The 18,360-nt window shown below is 44.6% G+C and overlaps 1 protein-coding gene across 4 annotated transcripts in view; it reads right to left on the bottom strand.

Moving 5' to 3' along the window:
• Positions 1-17,871, bottom strand: part of MEIS2 (Meis homeobox 2) — a 174,274-nt gene extending 156,403 nt beyond the window's left edge. Inside the window, exons 1-9 of one of the 4 annotated variants that reach the window (XM_074909797.1) lie at positions 17,779-17,795; positions 16,343-16,636; positions 15,861-15,893; positions 15,050-15,282; positions 13,290-13,431; positions 12,712-12,762; positions 11,945-11,995; positions 10,844-10,993; positions 592-706 (exon numbers count right to left, since the gene is read on the bottom strand). In XM_074909797.1, the coding sequence (XP_074765898.1) occupies positions 592-706; positions 10,844-10,993; positions 11,945-11,995; positions 12,712-12,762; positions 13,290-13,431; positions 15,050-15,282; positions 15,861-15,869 (751 nt within the window). In that variant the 5' untranslated portion in view covers positions 15,870-15,893; positions 16,343-16,636; positions 17,779-17,795. Of the gene's footprint in view, positions 1-591; positions 707-10,843; positions 10,994-11,944; positions 11,996-12,711; positions 12,763-13,289; positions 13,432-15,049; positions 15,283-15,860; positions 15,894-16,342; positions 16,637-17,778 lie in introns of all 4 variants that reach the window. The other 3 variants (XM_074909794.1, XM_074909795.1, XM_074909798.1) reach the window with 3 other exon arrangements.
• Between the last annotated feature and the right edge of the window lie 489 nt (positions 17,872-18,360).

The raw sequence follows: 18,360 nt of genomic DNA, 5'->3' as shown, positions 1-18,360 counted from the left end.
ACCCTTGAGAAGGCTTCACTGTATAGGTCCAGAAGAGGTTTTGCAGGTCAGATACATCTCTATTTACCATTCTGAATTCAGATTTTTCAGCAGCAGAAACAAGTCTGTACAAGCAAACATTGCAAGAAACATTTTTCTGTCCAGTTTGGGTTTTTCTTCTACTTTATATAATTCAGCAGCTTCATAACTTCATAGAGGAGTCTCTGCCCCAGCTAAAACTACAGGTTAGATTCTCTGGCCATAACACAGCTCAAGCAACTGCATCACAGCTGGAGAGTATGTCTGTCATTATATTTACTTACACCACACAAAAATAAACTGTAGATAACCAAATTTGTAAAGGAATTGGCAGAACTAATCAATTGTTATTACAAAGCTTGTTTGAAGATTAGATATTTCGCTCTGAAATAATAATAAAATGCAGCTAAGTGGGTTAGGAAAAGGAAATACCGTCTCCCTAAGTTACAGCTGATTATACTGCAAGTCTGCCACTCCATGTTTACTCTAAGGCAGATGTACTGATATAGTAAAAAAAGCTGGAGTTATTTTAGTCATGCCTACTTTGCGGAGGGAAAAAGTTTGACCTTTTACCTTGCTCGCTGCTGTTGTCTCCGCTCTGGGAAGCATGGCCCCCACTGGAGGGCCCCGGTGTGCCTGCCGAGTGCGTTGAGGTTGCATCATCGTGGTCTCTCCAAGATGAAGGATTCTGGTGTCAGAGTGCCAAGGAATTTTTTCCACAGTTCCCATTCCAATAGCAAATGAAGAACAGAAAGAAAACCGGGAGAAGAGGGGAGGAGGGGGGGAAAAGTATACACATTAGCATTTGTGAAATGTGCCAAACACCGATACTGTTTGCACAGTGTAATAATTCTTCAGCAAAGACAAGCAGAGTAGGTACAAAGATGTACTTGGTAAAATAAAGGACAGATTTTTTTTTTTTTTTCCTGTTTTAAACTTTCCAAAGAGTTGTCTGGATTCAATAGTTTGAATAGTGCTGCAGAAGAATATTTCAGGGGAGAAAAATAAAATTAAGTTTCTTAATGAGCAATACGGGAGAGCAGGGGGGGAGACCATCGACCTGCACAGTTTATGATACTAGGTGTTCACATTAGGATCAAGACAGTTGGTATGCAAACTACCTCCCCACGCTTTGTTTTTCCGGACTGACTAGAGATGGGAGGGGAGAGAAAGAAGAGGGAAACTGTATCAAGAAGCAGAGAAGAACGTGCATGGGAGAAGAACGTGTCCTCACACCCTACCCTCTCTCATCCATTTGAATGCTAGAAAAACTTCAAGTAAATGCAAAGTTGTGAGCGGAAAAGCAAGCTTTCTCTGAAAGACACTATATACCAGAAAAGATGCTACCTCGCCCCCCACCACCACCTTGATATGACACATTTCAAAAGACTTTCTAGATTTATCACTCTAACAGTTCGCTTACAAGTATTGTCAAGAATAACCACCAGGTGATTATATAAAATAACATGTATAGTGATTTTTATGTAATTCTTTCTACATTACTATGCATAAAACACAACAAAAGGGAACACAGAAGACAGACATACAAAGTTTGCAGAACTTGGCTAAGTAAGACCTCAACTACTCTACTTTAGTCACATAATTTATGTGAGCTTTCCAATTTATTGAGTATTGGCTTTTCCAGAGTGAGGAGCTGCTATTTGAAAGGGTAAGTGAGGAAAACTTAATGTTACAGTTTAGTGCTACTTTGTGGAGTGTATTCTCCTCCTGTCCTCCTCCCCTTTCCTGATCATTCCCAATACCCTGCTGTTGCTTAAAGGAAAACAGGAATTCTACTGTACAGGAAGAGCTTTATCAGCACCACATGAAGGCAGGCAAGAGATGGAATTTCCTCTGGCAGAAAAGGAGAGCAAGAACACATGAAACAGATCAGACTAGGGGCTGGACCTGCATTTCTTGTCACCTGTATGTGACAACTTAAATTAAGCACATTATAATAATTCCACGACAAAACAAACGAAAAATCCCCCCTCAAAAAAAATATTGCTTCTTAGGTTTGATTGTGTTTTAAATCTGTATTGTGAAATAACATCAGAGTATTAAAGCACAAGATCCTGAAAGCAGCAAGTGACACGTTTGGATAAATCCTTTGAGCAGGACTGATTCTGACCTCATCTACCCCCACGTGTAGCAGGAATAAGTTCCACAAATTCAACTGATTTACCCATTGTAGAATTCAGTGTAAATGTGATTGGAATCAGGTCCCAAAATATATATTGAAACATCTCAGAGTAATCTCCTAGCACTGATTAGTACCACATGCTATATAGCAACGCAAAATAGAACTGCCAAATAACGGCTTGCTACAATACCCAGCAACATAAATCTAACAGGCCTGACCCAGATCTCAGCAGAGACAAAGGGGAGAGCCCATGATTCAAAAGGTTCCCAGTAAAGCCCTAGGTGACCAAAGGGTAAGAGGGATCCAAATCCCCTTCACCTTACACAGACACACACATGCACCCACATACATGATTCTGTGGCAGAAAGGTATGAGTAAAATCAGAAGACAGTCAAGGATCTGAAATTCACCTAACCTGTCAGCACAATAGACAGCACAAAACCACCACTCCCTCCAAAACTTAGAAGACTGGTCTACTTTTCCTTGCACAGAACTGCAACGGAGAAAGAAAAACCAACAACAACAAAAAAAAACCCCATAAGACAAAATAGTAGTATTTTATATTTATTGAGGCTGTTGTATTAATTCAGTCTCAGAAACTGCTATTAATACTGTAGCCCCCCACAAATTAATTTTATAAAAAAGCCCCAAACTTTTTACCATCCTTTTACAGTCAGGTGGAAAGAAACACAAAAAGAAAGATGAAAAGCTTTGAAAGTTCAATCAGCCCAGATGTTATTAAAAAAAACAAAAAGTTGAAAATAAGGTTAGCAAAAAGTACAGATGGAAATAAACTGCAAAAATTGAGCAAGTTTCTTTACAGCCTGGATTAAAACACGGTTGTGCCTATGAGCTTCTCTTTTTATCTCTGAGTTAGGAAGCCACTCAAATAGCTTCAAGCTGAAGGCAAACAGCAGACAGGAGCTCTTCAGCCCTCTGCAGCCTCTTAGTGTCAGCTGTTTGCCGGATGGTAATCAGATAAAGAGCTAGAAGAAATACATGAAAAAGGAAAGAAACAATGGCATAGCATGAGTTTAGCCCTCCAACAACATCAGGCTGGAACCTTCTTTTAGAAAATGTAATAATTGCAACACATTCACCTAGGCTAAACTTTTCAGGGAACACAGTGAGTTATGATAATTTTATGCACTGCAGGCTCTCTTAAGCTGGCTGCTGTTGGAGCTCCTTATCACACATATGAAAATTACAATAATTAACTGGTAACACCTCAGCTATGTTTTAAGGCAAATGTCATCCAAAACCTATCATACAGTATTTCAAAAGCTAGACCGGCCTTTCTGTTTCAAAACCGTAACAATTTGGAAAGGATCACTGAATAAGACTTCCCGCAGCTGAAAACACTTGCTGTCTCTACCAGGCTGAGTTGTTCTTGACCTCAGTTTGTAGATCCCATTTTAGAAAGACAGACTGTATTGATTGGGAATTCAATGTTTTTTCTTGTGACACAGTTTTCTCGAGGAAACAATTTGGCAGAATTTTGTTGAAGGACAGAAATAATAAGATGGGATATTTAGAAGATGCGACAGTAGAATGTTGGAGGAATTTGAAAGGGAGGGAAATAGCTAGGGTTTAATATTATAAAAAAATGACAAATAACTCTAGGGGTGGAGTTTACAGCCTCATAAAAAGGCAGCATTCTTTTGCTTTGGACTACGATCATTGTACGTGTCAGTGAACTTCTCTTTTTCTCCCCTAGACTGTTTCCAACTTTGCATCCCTCAAGAAAAACTTCTTGGCCAAATGCCGAATCATAAGGACTTATTTTATGTATGTCCTTACAAAAAAAAACCAAAAACCAAGCACCAAATGACACATCTAAAGTGTACTTCACTGAAAACATTTTATCAGTGTAGTTTAGGTACCTAAAAAGATCCTGATCTAAAGCCCAATAACATTAATTGCAATTTATTTATTAATTTCAGTGAAATTTGTATTAAACTATCATGCTATAAAAAAAAGCAGAAACCCAGATAGCTTTAGATAAATTACACACTGTTAGCATGGCTTCTCGTATCTTCTTGCAAGTTTAGTAATATACTTTGCAGAAACACGCTGAAGAGTGCGGATGATGTCTGACAAAATGCAACTGCCTGTTTTGTGTACGTGCGCATACTATAAAATTTTCACACACATATGACCTAAACTAATGCCAGATACCATAGAAGGTAAACAGCACACATGTATCTATTCCCAGTAGTTTTTATAATTGGGAGTCAAATATGGTGCTCCTCTTGCTCTTACCTAATTGTGTTAAAGAGCAGTGTTACCAGGAGAAAAGCAGTGAATACTGAGTAGAGCACAATAGAAGGAGATGGAAAATAGATACAAGAAGCTAGGTCTCCAGGGGCAGTATTTTCTATTTGCTGGGCTACAGACTCGCAGCTGATAATGCAAGTTGTAATTAATATAAAAGCAGGAGACAATATGGGGAAAGCTTGTACTAGCAGGGCCACAGGAGATCACTCCGCTGCTATCCACTGTTTCTCATTTACACACACAGCCTTCCCTAGAAAACACAATTTTGCCAGTGTTTTTTCCCTTGAAAGTTAAAAAAAAAAATTTGATTTAGCACCACCACCACTGAATTTTGCTAAATCTAGAAAAGAGCAACAGAAAGGACAAGAGTCTCCTGGTATACAAAGCAAATCTGACACATTACTCTTTTGTCGATGCTGCAAATCTGGTGGAAACTGTAAGAGTTTTTAACTGCTACAGGATTTCATGAACAGAGATGTTGAAACAGAGAAATTTGATCTCGGATAACCTTCTGTTAAATTGCAGTTCTTACTTTGTATGCCCAGAATTTCCACTGGGCAAATTCTGGCTAATTTTTAGTGAATGTATGTAGTCCCGCTAGGGCTGATTCTGATCTCACACTGCTTTTTATGGTGATATTAAGGACCCAATTAACCGTAAGGAATTTGCTTCTTATTTATAACTGGGAAGTAAAATCAATCAGGCCAGCTGATACCCATGTGAGTAAGTTGAGCAGGATTTGGCTTACAGACATTAACTGAAGTTTTAAGTACATAACTGTGACAGGATCAGGCCCTTATATTTTATCAGATGAAATGGACAAAGCCATTGATCTTGCAGGAACAAATAAAACACAAATTACTTTCATAAATTAAACTACATTGGCTGTAGAGCTCGTTCTCTGTGAAGGTGTTTGGACTCAAAGGTCTGGAGGTTGCTCTGGTAAATTAATTTTGCAAACACAAAACTGAACTGAACTACTGACGGATAGCATTTTCCCACCCAAATACAAGCCAAATCCTGCTCACCTTGTTCTTACAAGCAACACTTGCAAACACAGTTGAACGACTGATGTGATTAATACCACAAAAATCTGTATCTAGGTACCATCGTATATTGAAAGTTTATACACTGTGCCAGACGTAGAAAGCTATACACATACATGTTCATTTTGTATGAAGTTCATGATGGTATCTTAGAGACTTTTGTGGCATGTATTAATAATAAACATACTGTGTAAAGAAACTTTCGATAAGTAAATGAGCCATGAAAAACTCTAATATGTAAAACTCTAATATGTATGTTTTCTACAAAAGACTACTCCTGATATTACTAAGGTTTATTTTCATATGGATGCATATATAATACAACTTTTTTTTGTATCAGAATTACACAATTTAACCAAAACACAAGGCATTGTGATCTATCAGTTATTTGTTTAAGTGTGTGTGTGTATATATATATATATATATATATATATATATATATACACACAAGTTTTGATTCTTATCCCTTGACTTTGCATTTGAGGAAAGTGTCAGGCAGAATTTTTTTGACACTCCTAGAACACGGCACCGTTCTGAAAAGCTGCGTGCTTTGTATTTTCCAATTAAGATTGAAATCAGACATGTAATCCACCTGTCAGCAAGGAACTGAGACTTGAAAAAAAGGTGTTTTATTGTTTTTTCTAGTTGTCCTTCTACATAATTCTGTGTGGCGACACTTCATCTAGACTGACAGACAACTCAAACCAAAGAGGGAACACTGGCATCAAACAAATAGTCAAATATATTATTGGTTCAGTTTAAGAGAACCCAGTTTAAAATTAAAACACTCAGATTTTAGCTGTAGATTACCTTTGACTGTAGAGCACCTTGTCCCATCAAAAAGAGGAAATACACAACATTCTCTACAGTCTCAGGAAGTTCCTGATGCTCTTTGCCCCTTCAGAAAGCACAGAACCTACCATAACGTCCTAAGTCTTGAGCCACATACTGCAAAATCTGATCATTAAAGAAAAAAGTTTGCTGTATTATTGTTGCAGTTAGGTAATTAGTTTCCCTTCTGACACACAACAAACAGAAAGGGCACCTTTGGGGTCTGATCCTTCATTTCTGGCGTACTCAAAACTCTTACTGAAGTCCATCAAAGTGTGGCGTACCTGGAGACTGCAGCATCAGGCCCCCAATTACTTCCTCACTACTCAGAGAAATCTTATCTAAAGGTTTAATTATATAACTGGAACAGATATATATTACCCTATTTTTTTTTTTTTCTCATCTGCCAGATGTCAGAAATTTGCACAGACCATTCCTTGAGAAGAAATACGAAAGAAATGTGAAATGTCTGAATGTCCAAAAGTACAAAATAAAAGTATCTCCTCATTTGAGATCTGAAAGGTTTAATGTTGAGACTAATATTTCTCTTCTACAGCTAAGGCATTGGGTTTCTAATCTGTCAACAGTCCTTTTATAATAAAGAGATGTATGTATATTTCTATCAATTTTAATTGTATTTTATAAATGATTATCTGTATATTATTACCTCTCAGCTGCAAATTTACTAGAATATATAAACAAATATAAAAAATACTGAGGCCCTGATCCTGCTCCCACAAAAGCCAGTGGAAGGAGAACCATAAATTCCTATGGGAGAATGACTAGGCTTCAAAGTAGGTTTCTGCTAAAGAATGACTTGTGTGGCACCCGGTGAAGCCAGGTACAAAAGAAATGTAATTTAAGTACAAAATGTTATCATATGCTTGAAAAAATTTTAAAATCTCTAAATTTTGCAAGCATTGCGTTTTTGAGATTTGAATAGCTTGAAAGGAAAAAAAAAAAATATTTGTTGGCAATCTCAACAGATATTTTAGGCTGAGCACAGAATGCAGGATAGGGCCCAGAATGCTTATATTGAACAATAATAAATTTTCATCTGTGCTAGGAAACTCAACTCGAACTGCAGCTGGAGAGGTTTCTTTCCTCTTTTTTTTTTTTTTTTTTTTTTTTTTCTTTTTTCCTTTTTCCCCCCCAACTGATCTGGTTCAGCCAGGGCATAGCTGTAATTACCTTCTTCCCATCTACAGCTAATACCTCAGAGCAATAAAAAAAATATGAGGGTGTTAAAAATTCAAACGCTAATTATGGGCTGTTATATTTACTAAACACAGCAGAGTAATAACAAAAGTTTCAGCTTCTTGTGGCCAGCGCTGCACTATTTGATCTACCAAGTCCCTGGACCCTTTACACTTACTGTATTACATAACAGTTAATAGCGCACTAAAATAAAATTCGATAAACACATTTATTACCAAACATGTATAGCACAACCACTTACAGCTGTCTCCTTTTTCCAGCACAGGTATATCTCTGAAGAGTTCATTCCTTTGTTGATTTTGGTTTCCAATTAAGTTATATAAAGAGTGGAGCAGTAGATTTTGAAAAGGGAAGCGTGTGCTATCTGAGTACCCCATTTAAAGTCTTACGGTAAATATTGGCTAATCCTACATTTTTTTCTGTTACTTTCTCTTATGCCTGTTTTCAGATCTAGCAAAGGAATAAAATTGAGACCTGCCTTAGTTCCTAGTTCAGCACTGCCACTGTCACCGCTACCACCCCTGGCATTCACATTAAACACACACAGTGTAGCTTTTTACCACTTAATAAGAATAGAGGTGTATGGATTTTTGGGGTGTCAAACAGCTGTCACAAACTGTCATGTCCACAAGAGAAACCTTGGCACACAACAAATTAACCTACACTTCTTTTTGGCTATCATTATTCATAGCCAATCAGTTGAAATGCTCCTAGTATTTCATGTGCAAATAAAACCATGAGGGGAAGACCCATGGATCAGAATAGTGGGCCAATACATAAAACAGAGGAAACAACATGCTGTCTCTGTCCTTCTGAAGTGGCTCATCATCACCCCTGCACCAACTTTCACCAAATGAGATCTAGCCTGAGGCTATATATTAAATATGCATATCAAAGCAAATGAAAAAATAAACCTGGAGAGTCAAATTGGACAAATTTGCATGCTTGAACTACTACATTTTCAGGTAGATGCTCACAAATGATAGCTCAGGTTTTGATACTCCTGTATGTTTATATTAACCATTTTTTAAAGCTTTTCTTTCTTTATGGATAAAAGTGGATTTCTTCCTGCTGGAACCTTGTACAGTGCAAATATAAATGTGTACACACACGGTAGTTTGACTAAGCTATAAAAGAGTGTTAAAGTTTTGTTGGGAAAACAAGCTAATATATATATATATAAAAAAAAAATCCAATAAGGAGACACATTTCCCAAAACGCATGAATAAAATGTAACTATGTGATACAACTCTTCATTTCCCAGTTGGTGTTCTGGTTGCACAAATTATTGCTTCCTTTCAAAACAAATAGCAGGGGGCTAAAGTAAAAATGTTATAGCTCAAATCTCCAGGAAATAAAAGGCTTTAAATTATAATACCCAATGAAGTGGTAAACCCTAACGGGTGCAAGATAAATGGGTTGTCATATTTATTTGAGTTTGGGTTTGGGGCCACAAAAGCAAGAGGAGACTCTTCTTAGGGAAGATAATAGTTATCAAATTATCAAAATGCTAACCCCCTCCACCCCTGTCCTATCATTGTGTGTGAATTTAAATATTGTAATGGAGCACTGCAAATTGGCTTGAGCATTCGCCATCTGCCAGAACCCTAAACAGGCTAGTTTATCTAATCTCTTCAATATAAACATAAGCATGCTCCATTTCTACACTTCCACTTGAAACACACTCATGTAAAGAAACTGTACTGGAGAAACATGTACTTTTCTGTTTCTCTGAATTATACACAATGACCCCCTATCTTTCAGGTTGCCACTCATTTCAATTTCTTTTCTAGTAGTCTCCCAGAATACTTTTGCACACGAATTTAAGGTTGTAAAATGCCATAAACCAAATATTTTTGAAATAGTGTCGTGCCTCATGGAGTTTATTATCTATGGGTGAGATAGCTGGTAAGCAGAGAAACTTTTGGGAACCTCTGCATACATTTTTTCCTCTCAAAATAATAGATTTTAAATGTAAAACATCTCAAAAGCCTTGTTCTGCAATGTTTACCGAATACAAATGAGAAAATGAAAGCTAAGGCTTGGGTCCAAAAATATTTCCCGGGCTCTGTAACTAAGCTGTGCCAGAAGGGGGGCATTTAGAAGAATTTATTATTATTTTATCTCCCAATTCAGCTTCAGTCCAGGTCTAATGTAATTATCAAATACACACACAAACAACATGTTTTCAAAGGAAACAAAAGCTCCTAGAAAGCTCATTCTCCCTGGGCTTACAGCTACCCTTCTTAACACACTGGGAAATAAAGGCAGGCGCCTGTGCAGAAAGCATGGTTAACTTCACACCGGGTGTTAAATTAATATTTCAACCGCTAAAATATTAGACTGTATCATTTAGATTATGAGTTCAATTGAATCTAAAACTGTGTAAACCCCTTTTCCCCCCAGGGATGCGTTCCTATAAATAAACTAGAGTTCACACCCACTCTTTTTAACCAGAGCTATTCCTTCCCCTTTCTGCGGTACCAGCTGCAATCTTTCCCTTCACATCCCGAAGTCTCTCCGCGTCTACATCTTTTGAAGGATCACAAGAGCCGCTCCAAACCCCGGAAAAACAAAGGCACTCTCCTCACCACGCACACCAACGTTCAGTCCTACACACATAACACTAATTCACCAACTCCTAAAGTGTTAAAATCAACCGCTAACCTACGGTTACTCAATCATCATTCTCTCCAGCTTTCTGTAATACATTGTTAATAATTGCTTCATCAAGGTTACTGTCTTTTATTATGAAGATGCTTCAGGCGTTTGGCAATAAGTCCATATTCTGACAATAAGTTGCTATAAAGCACAAGCATTGGAAACTCTAATGTGCTAACCCCTTTTTTTTAATGCAATGTGGTATTGCCAATAATTCTCATCACTTGTCATCCCCACGAGAGGGGAGGGGGGAGCGAGTCAGCAAACTTTCTCCCTAACTTTCTTGTCTCTGTTTCCTTACATTGCTGCATTGATTACAGAGTTGGCAAAGAAGAGCAAGCACCGAGCCCCACATCAAACCGACAGTTTGCTAGCTCTCCAAGCCGCCCAGACCAGGAAACTTTACAAACCATTGCAAACTCGCTGCTTTGCACATGGAAACAGAAAGGACCTTTTGCATTTGTACAACCTTACTAAACGACAGGCAAGAAAGTGTAAAGATGGGGTTCGAGCTGGCAAGAGGTTAAAGTGGTAGTAGTAATAATAATAATAACAATAGACAACAGCAGCAAAACAATTAAATCAGAGACAGATACTCTAAGCAGGTTAGAGTCTTAAAAAGTGCCATAAAGAAATAGGAAGGACTTACATGATCAGCTAGATTTGTGGAAGATCCTGAGAGTTCTTCGTGGTCTGATTTGGAGCTGCCATCCCTTTCATCAATAACGAGGTCTATTGGCATTTTTCCTTTCAAACAACTAATGTACCGATGGCAGAAGTTATCGCACAATTCATGAACCTGAAAACAGTGACAAGAATAATAGTATCAATAATGGCAAAATATTGGATTGCAACTTTTTTTTTTTTTTTTTTTTTTTTTTGGTAGCAAGAACAACCCTCTGATCTACTCCATAAGTAACTCTAATTAAGGGGCACAATAGTTGAAGGCAAGGAAACAATAGAGAAATTGTTGCAGCACATATTATTCTCTAGAGACTTGCCGCAGCAACAAGTTAGAGAGAGAGAGAGAGAGAGAGAGAGATAGTGGGCTCACTCTGGTGTGCAGAGGAAAATCCGATTTGATGATAACATCAGAACACTGGGAGCTGGACCCAGGAGGTACCTCTGGAGTGCACACAGCCCAGACAGGTACAACTAGTCACTCGGGACGGGATCGGTTTAAACCGGGGCTAAAAAAAGTTCTAGGTGGCCGGGAGCAGTAAGTCGAAGCTCCTCGCTGAGGCTGTGGGAAGAGCCGTCCTCGTCCCAGGGCACAGCCCCCTCCCCACGCCGCGCAGGGGCCCCCTGCCTCTTCCAAACATCTAGGGCTTGCTTGGGGTTAATGTGCCTGCCAGAGCTGGAGAAAGGCAGGAGTGCTCGCATTTCTCTTTTTGTTAAACATACTGCTTCCGAGTCAGGAAGAGAGCTTCTACCGAGGGAAGGGATGAGAAGGATGAAAGGGGGTTAACAATGTATACTTTTAATGACTCGCTTCAAATTAGGCTGAAAACAACAACAAAAAAAATAAGGCCGGGCCGGGCTGTTTGTCGGGTGTCACATGCTCTGATGACACAGGTTACAGTATCACAGTATCACACTGAGTTTCCCCTCTCTCCTCTGGCCATGTTTACAAGTCATCCCAAACACTTCGGGGGGGGGTGTGGGTGGGTGGGTAGGGGGGGGGTGGTGGTTAGGGAGGAGGGGACAGGGTGGGAATGGCTTGCCCCCCGCCCACCACCGTGGCTCTTACCTTTTCTAATTCCAAAAGGTGAAACCTTAGTACTTGTATTGCTTGGATCATCTGCAAGAAAGTTTTGAGGAAGGGGTTACGTGGGAGACAGGAGCAGGGGGCTGCGCAGAGCTGCGACCCCGAGTGGGCGAGGGGGAGAGGGGATTGTCAGAGCTCGCGGTCATTATCCCCGATTTTAGCTCATTGGTCACGCTTGAACAATTTTGATCAACTTTAACCTAAGCGCTTGATTTTTATCATATTTATTCCAGAAGCGGTGATTAGTGCTTTATTACCGCGATCTTGGAGAAAACCTCTTCCTCTTTTCCTCGCTGCCTCTCAAGAGCCGGCCCCTATCCCTGAGGGTCCGCGGAGGGGTCACACACACGCTCCCACCCCGCCACCGCCCGCAGGAGAAAGGGGAGGGGGGACGGGATGAATAGTTTGGCATCTTCTTTACAAGCGGATTTAGGCACTTTGAATATTGAAATCGCTCACATTAGCAAAAGAATTACGTTAGAAATCTCCGGCTCCCTCTTCTTAAGCAGTTATTTCCTTCACTTCAGCTTCCCGGGGCTTTGGAGCACGGCTTTGCCATGCACCGGGGCTCGAGAGTTTGCCCCGGCTCGCTTTAAGAGCGCAGCTCTTTGAAGCCCCTCGGCGGCGGCGCCCCGGCCCCGGCCCTGCCCGCCCTGCCCGGGCCGCACGGCGGAGGGCGCCTGCCGGCAGCGCGCGCCGGGGGCGGGAAGGGCGGGGGGGCGCGGGGCAGAGGGGGGAGCAGGCCTTACCAAATTGTCCAACTCTGGATTTGAAGAAAAAAGTGGTTTTTCAGCGCGGACCTGCAAGAGGAAGGAACAGCGGCGTGAATCAGTGCCTCTCCCCCAGCCCTGTGGCCGAATCGCTCGGAGGGGGCACAACCCCCCCCCGTGACACCACCAGCCGGCGCGGGTCAGGCCAGAGCCCGGCTGGGCGCCCCGGAGCCTGCCCCGCTCCTGCCAGCCCGCCGCCGGGCCGGCCGCCCTTCCCGCAGGAGCCTTCTCCTTCTTCTTGGTCTCCCGCCTTTCCCCGCTCCCGCTGCCTCCAAACCTCGGCCACTTTTTCCCTTTCGTTAACTCGGGAGGCCGAGGGCCAGGAGCCCCGGACCGGCGGCGTGCGGGGTCTCCCGGCGGAGGAGGGTGAGGGCCGGCCGGGCCGCCAGCCCGCGCCCCCCCCCCCGCCCCCCGGCGGCCGGAGAGGGGGCTCGGGGCTCTCGGGGGGGGGGGGGCGGGGGGCTGCCCCCCGCGAGCGCCCGGCAGTGCGGGTCGGGGAGCTGGGGAGGTGGCGGCAGTGCCGGGAAGGGCCGGGGGCGGGGGGAGAGGTGCCGGACCTGTTTGGCGAAGACGGCGATGTCCTCGTTGAAGGAGTCGGAGGAGCAGACGTCCCCGCCGGCCACGCCGGGCTCCCGGGGCGTGCAGGTCGCCAGCTCGCACTTCTCAAAGACCAGGGCTAAGAGGGGGAACAACGGGTGCCTACCGGGCAGTGGCACACAAAGAGAGGGGAGGGGGTGGGGGAGAGGGGGAAAGAAGAGCTCTAATCAACAAGTATTTTTTTTAAAACGCACGGACACACAAACACGGACACACGGACGCGGCCACGCTCTGCAGCCCCTCAGTATCGCTTCGGGCAGAGCAGGGGAGAACAACACTTTGAAATAAAAATGCTGGTTTCGGTGGTGGGTTTCTTTTTGTTGTGCTTTTTGGTTTGGGTTGGTTGTTGGTTTTTTTTTTTTCTTTCCCCTTTTGAAATTGCAATGCCCGAGCCACATCCCCCGTGCAGTCCCCACAGATGAGGACAAAAGTGACCTCTCCCCCGAACGCACAAGGCACCAAACACGCTCACGCCGGCACCAGCTCAGCTGGGGATCTTACACTTTTCGCCACAGCTTAAAATAACGCGAAACCTGGAAGAACCCATCCCTACCCTCCAGCTATGACCTAAAATGAGAAGCACGGCCAGGCAAACTGCAAACTACTTAATACGTAATTTTATTTTTCAAGGGGCCTTCTAACAAAAATGTGGTGAAGTTTCCTGGCTTAGGAAGCACACCCAAGTAAAATACCAGCTGTCCAGATAAGTGAGCTGGGGAGGGGGCGGAGGGAGGGAGCACTTCGCGAAATATTTTCCCATAGTTGGTGTAGTCAGGGAAAAAAAAATATTTTATCTGCTTGCTAAGTAGTAAGCATGCGTTTGTCTCTTGTCCCCTTTGGTGCCTGATCAAGGCCCCACACTCTGTCATAGATGCTACTATCTCTCCTTTTAGGATCATTTAGTATTTTTTCTAAAAGGCACTGAAGGGAATCGGTGTCATTCCCCCCAAGCAATGCCCTGGCACAGGCTTGAGTTTTCTTGAGTACATGTTTCTTTTTCCTCGTGTTCTTTCTTTCCTAAATAGAAAACTCAGCTCAGTGCCCCCAGTGTATTTAGTCCTTCTGTCTCAGGGAAGAGCTGCTTGCGAGAAGCGAATCCCTTTTATTCTCACTACCTTCCGCGGTGTGAATAGCTCTTTATTTACAGTGTTGGAAGAATGTTATTATGGCACTAAGGAGAACACCAGAACAACACTTCTCCAACTCAAATCCAGAGCAATGAGATCTGCCTATCCTGTCTGAACTCCCAGCTGGGGCCTTTCCGAGAAGGACAAAAAACCCACAGGGGAAAAAAAAAAAAAAAAAAAAAAAAAAAAAAAAAGAAACCCCCCAAACAGACAGACAAGGCACCACCACCACCTCCCCCCAGGCCAGCCCCTCTCCCCGAGAGGTCTGATTTTCCAGGACCCGCTGCCCGTGAGTGCTGGCACCTCAGCCAGGAGTCAGGCTGGGACTGCGCTCGTCCTCAAATTGCCAGCAGTGGCAGCGGCGGTGCCACCGGGCGGGCCTCCGCCCGGAGCGAGCGGCGGGGGGCTCCCCGGCCGCCGCCCTCCCGCCGGGGGTCCCCCCCGCCCCGCTCCGGGGCTCGGGTCGCCGCTGCCGCCGCCCCGGCCCCGCGGGAGCCCCCGCCGCCCGCCCGCCCCGCTCCTGCTCTCGCCGCTCCGCGGGCACCGGCGCTGCGGGGCCGGGCCATGGCGCAGGGCGGCCCGGCGGCACCTACCCGTAGATCGCATCCTTGTCCCGCTTCAGGGCGTCGTTGACAGCGGAGCCCATGCTGGCCGGCATGACATTGGGGTGCGGGGCGTGGGCGCCGTAGTGCTGTCCGGCGTGGAGCGGCGGCCCATGGTTGAGGTGGTGCACCGGGGGGATCGGCCGGGGGGCGTGGGGGTCCCCGTACATAGACGCCGGCACCCCTACTCCGTCCATCCCGCCGTAGTGGGGCAGCTCATCGTACTGTCAAAAAACGGGCCGGAAGAGAAGAAAGAAAGAAAGAGGGGGAGAGAGAGAGAGAGAGAGAGAGAGAGAAGAATAAAAAAAAAAAAAAACAAAAAAAAAAACAACAAACAAACAACAACAACAAAAGTCAGAAGAGAGTAAAGCATCCGGACAGACACAAACAGAGCAAAACAAAACGAGAACAGCCACAACAGAGAGAGAAATGTGCAAAATGAAATCAACTGGGATCGGGAGCAGAGGCTGGAGAGGCTGAGGGAGGAGTGGGGGTGCGGGGAGAGGTAAAGGGGGAAAGTGTGTGTGCCTGCCTGTGTGTGCGGGGGGAGATGGTCCTCTTCAGCACGGGCAGGAGAAACCCTAACAAGGAAACGGGGATGAAAAGGAAGGAAACGGAGGAGAGAAACTAGAGTTACTCTGCATTAGAAAGGAAGAACAAAAAAAAATAAAATATAAATGAATAAACAAGCAGATTCAAAAGCAACTATATAAATAAATCAACACTGGGAAGGAGAGAGGAAAGGTAGGGTGCATCGGGGGGGGGGGGGGGGAGATAAAGGGGGAAATAATCTGAAAGTTACCAGAAACATTTTTTAGTAGCAATTCCCCTTGTCCTTGTCAAAGCCAGAGACAAAAAAAAAAAAAAAAAAAAAAAGGCAGCTATATGTGTATACATATATATACGTTCGTATATACACAGACACACATATGTATTTCTTAGTCTTTCCTAGGCAGCGGCAGTAACGGCGGCAGCAGCAGCAGCAGCAGCAGCAGCAGCAGCAGCAAGCTTTCCCCTGTGAAACCCGTGCTACTGAGCAGGCAGAGAGCAGGGAAATCGCGCTGCTGGGGGAAAAGCTGGAGAGGAAAAAAGCGTGGAACAATTGCAGAGAGAGACACACACACAGAGACACTCACGCACACACACAAAAAGCTAGTGAATAATTTTTGCTGCTATTTTTTAATAGTGGCCGCCATCATCATCAGCAACAGAGGAGAGCAAATCGGACAGGCCCCTCTTAAGAGAGGATTTATATATAGGTAAGTGTTGGAGATTTAAACCTACCCTTTGCGCCATCAGTCTGCGCTCCAATAAACTCCTGGATGTGTCGTATATTTAATATCCCAGTCCAGCAAAGAAAGTGATTTAGAGTGAAGAAGATTCCTTTTTTTTTTTTTTTGCAACCCACTTATAGACTTCTCCTATCCTCCAATATGGGTAAATAATAATAATAACAACAATAATAACAACAGTAATATATAAAAAACAGTCAAGAACCACGATGAGTTTCTGTGTTTTCTTCTTTTTTTCTCTCTCTTTCTCTCTTTCCTTTTTCTCTCTTTTTCCTTTTTTCTTTCTCTACGCAAAAAAAAAAAAAAAAAAAAAAATTGTCAAGCCCCCAAACTGAAGGTTACGATCGGCCCGTCAGCAACCCACATGTAACCAAACTGTCGTGTCTCATGGCTTTTTGCCACTCCAGCTGTCAATCAAAGCCAGGGAATGTCAAGGTAGTGAATGAATGATGGTTGATGATGATGAAGAAGAGAGGAGGAATCTTTTTAACCCCGGTTTCTTCTTCCAGTAACTCCGCGCTCGGGTTTTGCCTTTTAGGATCGCTATAGGGTTGGTTTAGGTTTTTGGTTTTTTGTTGTTGGTTGTTTTTTGTTTTTTGTTTTTTTTTTCTTTTTTTTTAAGTACTGTGAAGGGGGGTGGGGAAAGATGCGAAGAAAAATTGAATAGTTTGCAAAGCCCGGACTTCCCCCTCTCTCCTTTTTTTTTTTTTTTTTTTTTTTTTTTCCTCCTCCCGGCAGGTATTTTGTCTCCCTCTCTCCCTCGCTCTCTGAGATGAGTGAGTGTCAGTAAGTGTTGGCAGGTTGGCTGCTGGCTGCCTTATAGAAGAGGCTCAGTTTTGCAGCGCTGATCGGCGGGAGAATGAAGTGACGGAACCCGGAAGTAGTGGTGGCCATAGCCAGTCCTGCAGCGCGGCGGCGGCGGCGGCGGCGGCGGCGGCGGGAGCGGCGGCGGCGGCGGCGGGGAGCGGCGGCGGGGAGCGGCGGCGGCGGGGAGCGGCGGCGGGGCGCGGCGGCGGGGCGCGGGGCGCGGGGCGGCGGGGCGCCCCAGCCGGCGGAGCGCCGGTGATGCGCTGCGCGCCGGCGGGGCGGCCGCGGCGCCGCGCGGGGGGAGCCGCGCAGCAGCCCCTGCCCCGAGCGAAGCAACGCGTGTAGGAAGGAGCGAGCGAGCGTGCGAGAGAGAGGGAGGGAGGGAGGGAGGGAGGGAGCGCGGGAGGGAGGGGGGAGCGAGGGAGGGAGGGAGGGAGGGAGGGAGGGAGGGAGGGAGGGAGGGAGGGAGGGAGGGAGGGAGGGAGGGGAGGAAGGACAGGGAGAGTGCGTGTGTGCGAGAGGGGGGAGAGGCAGGGGAAAACTGCAGAGAGCCAGAAGAAAAGTGCGGTAGAAGCCCAGCCCCGGGTTGGTTTGCGCTAGATTATTTTAGCAACAAAATACCTTCCGATTAACCGCGATGTTTAGCGTCTGGTCTGTGCGCTGAATTGTTGGTTTAAATCTCCGGCTATCGCCGCTGCCGCGAACGGTGTGCGAGCCCGGGGGCACGGAGCGCCGCCGGGTACGGGGGGGCCGCGCAAAGTTGATCTTCCCGGGGAGGCGAGCCTGCTCCGGCCACGTACCCGCGTCTCCGCCAGCATGCTATGTTGCAAGTGTGGTTTCTTTCTCTGACAATTCATTGTGCTTTTCTAAAAATTAATTTTCCAGGGCATGAAGAGAACGGCTCATTCAAACTGTGTTTGGCACCGCTCTTCATTAAGTGATCGCTGCTATCAAGCACGCTGTGGATGTCTTGAGGGGAGAGGCGGGCGGGGGGGGGGGGGGGGGGGGGGGGAAGAGGGGGAAATCCCTTTTAGTTTTGCGATTAGGTTGCCAGGCTTTGAAAAGGGCTTAAAAACAAAGTCATGCCCAGCCTTTTGTAGCAGAGATCCAGATGTTATGGAGATTTTTGTTTGCATGTTCATTCTGAGCGGACCCGGCGGTGCGCGCTCTATTTACGCGTGTATGTTGCTGGACTTTGCCGTA

The sequence above is a fragment of the Athene noctua genome, chromosome 6 (assembly GCF_965140245.1).
Source record: "Athene noctua chromosome 6, bAthNoc1.hap1.1, whole genome shotgun sequence".
NCBI lineage: Eukaryota > Metazoa > Chordata > Aves > Strigiformes > Strigidae > Athene > Athene noctua.
The sequence above is the reverse complement of the archived record's forward strand: the minus strand, read 5'-3'. Positions and strand labels throughout refer to the sequence as shown.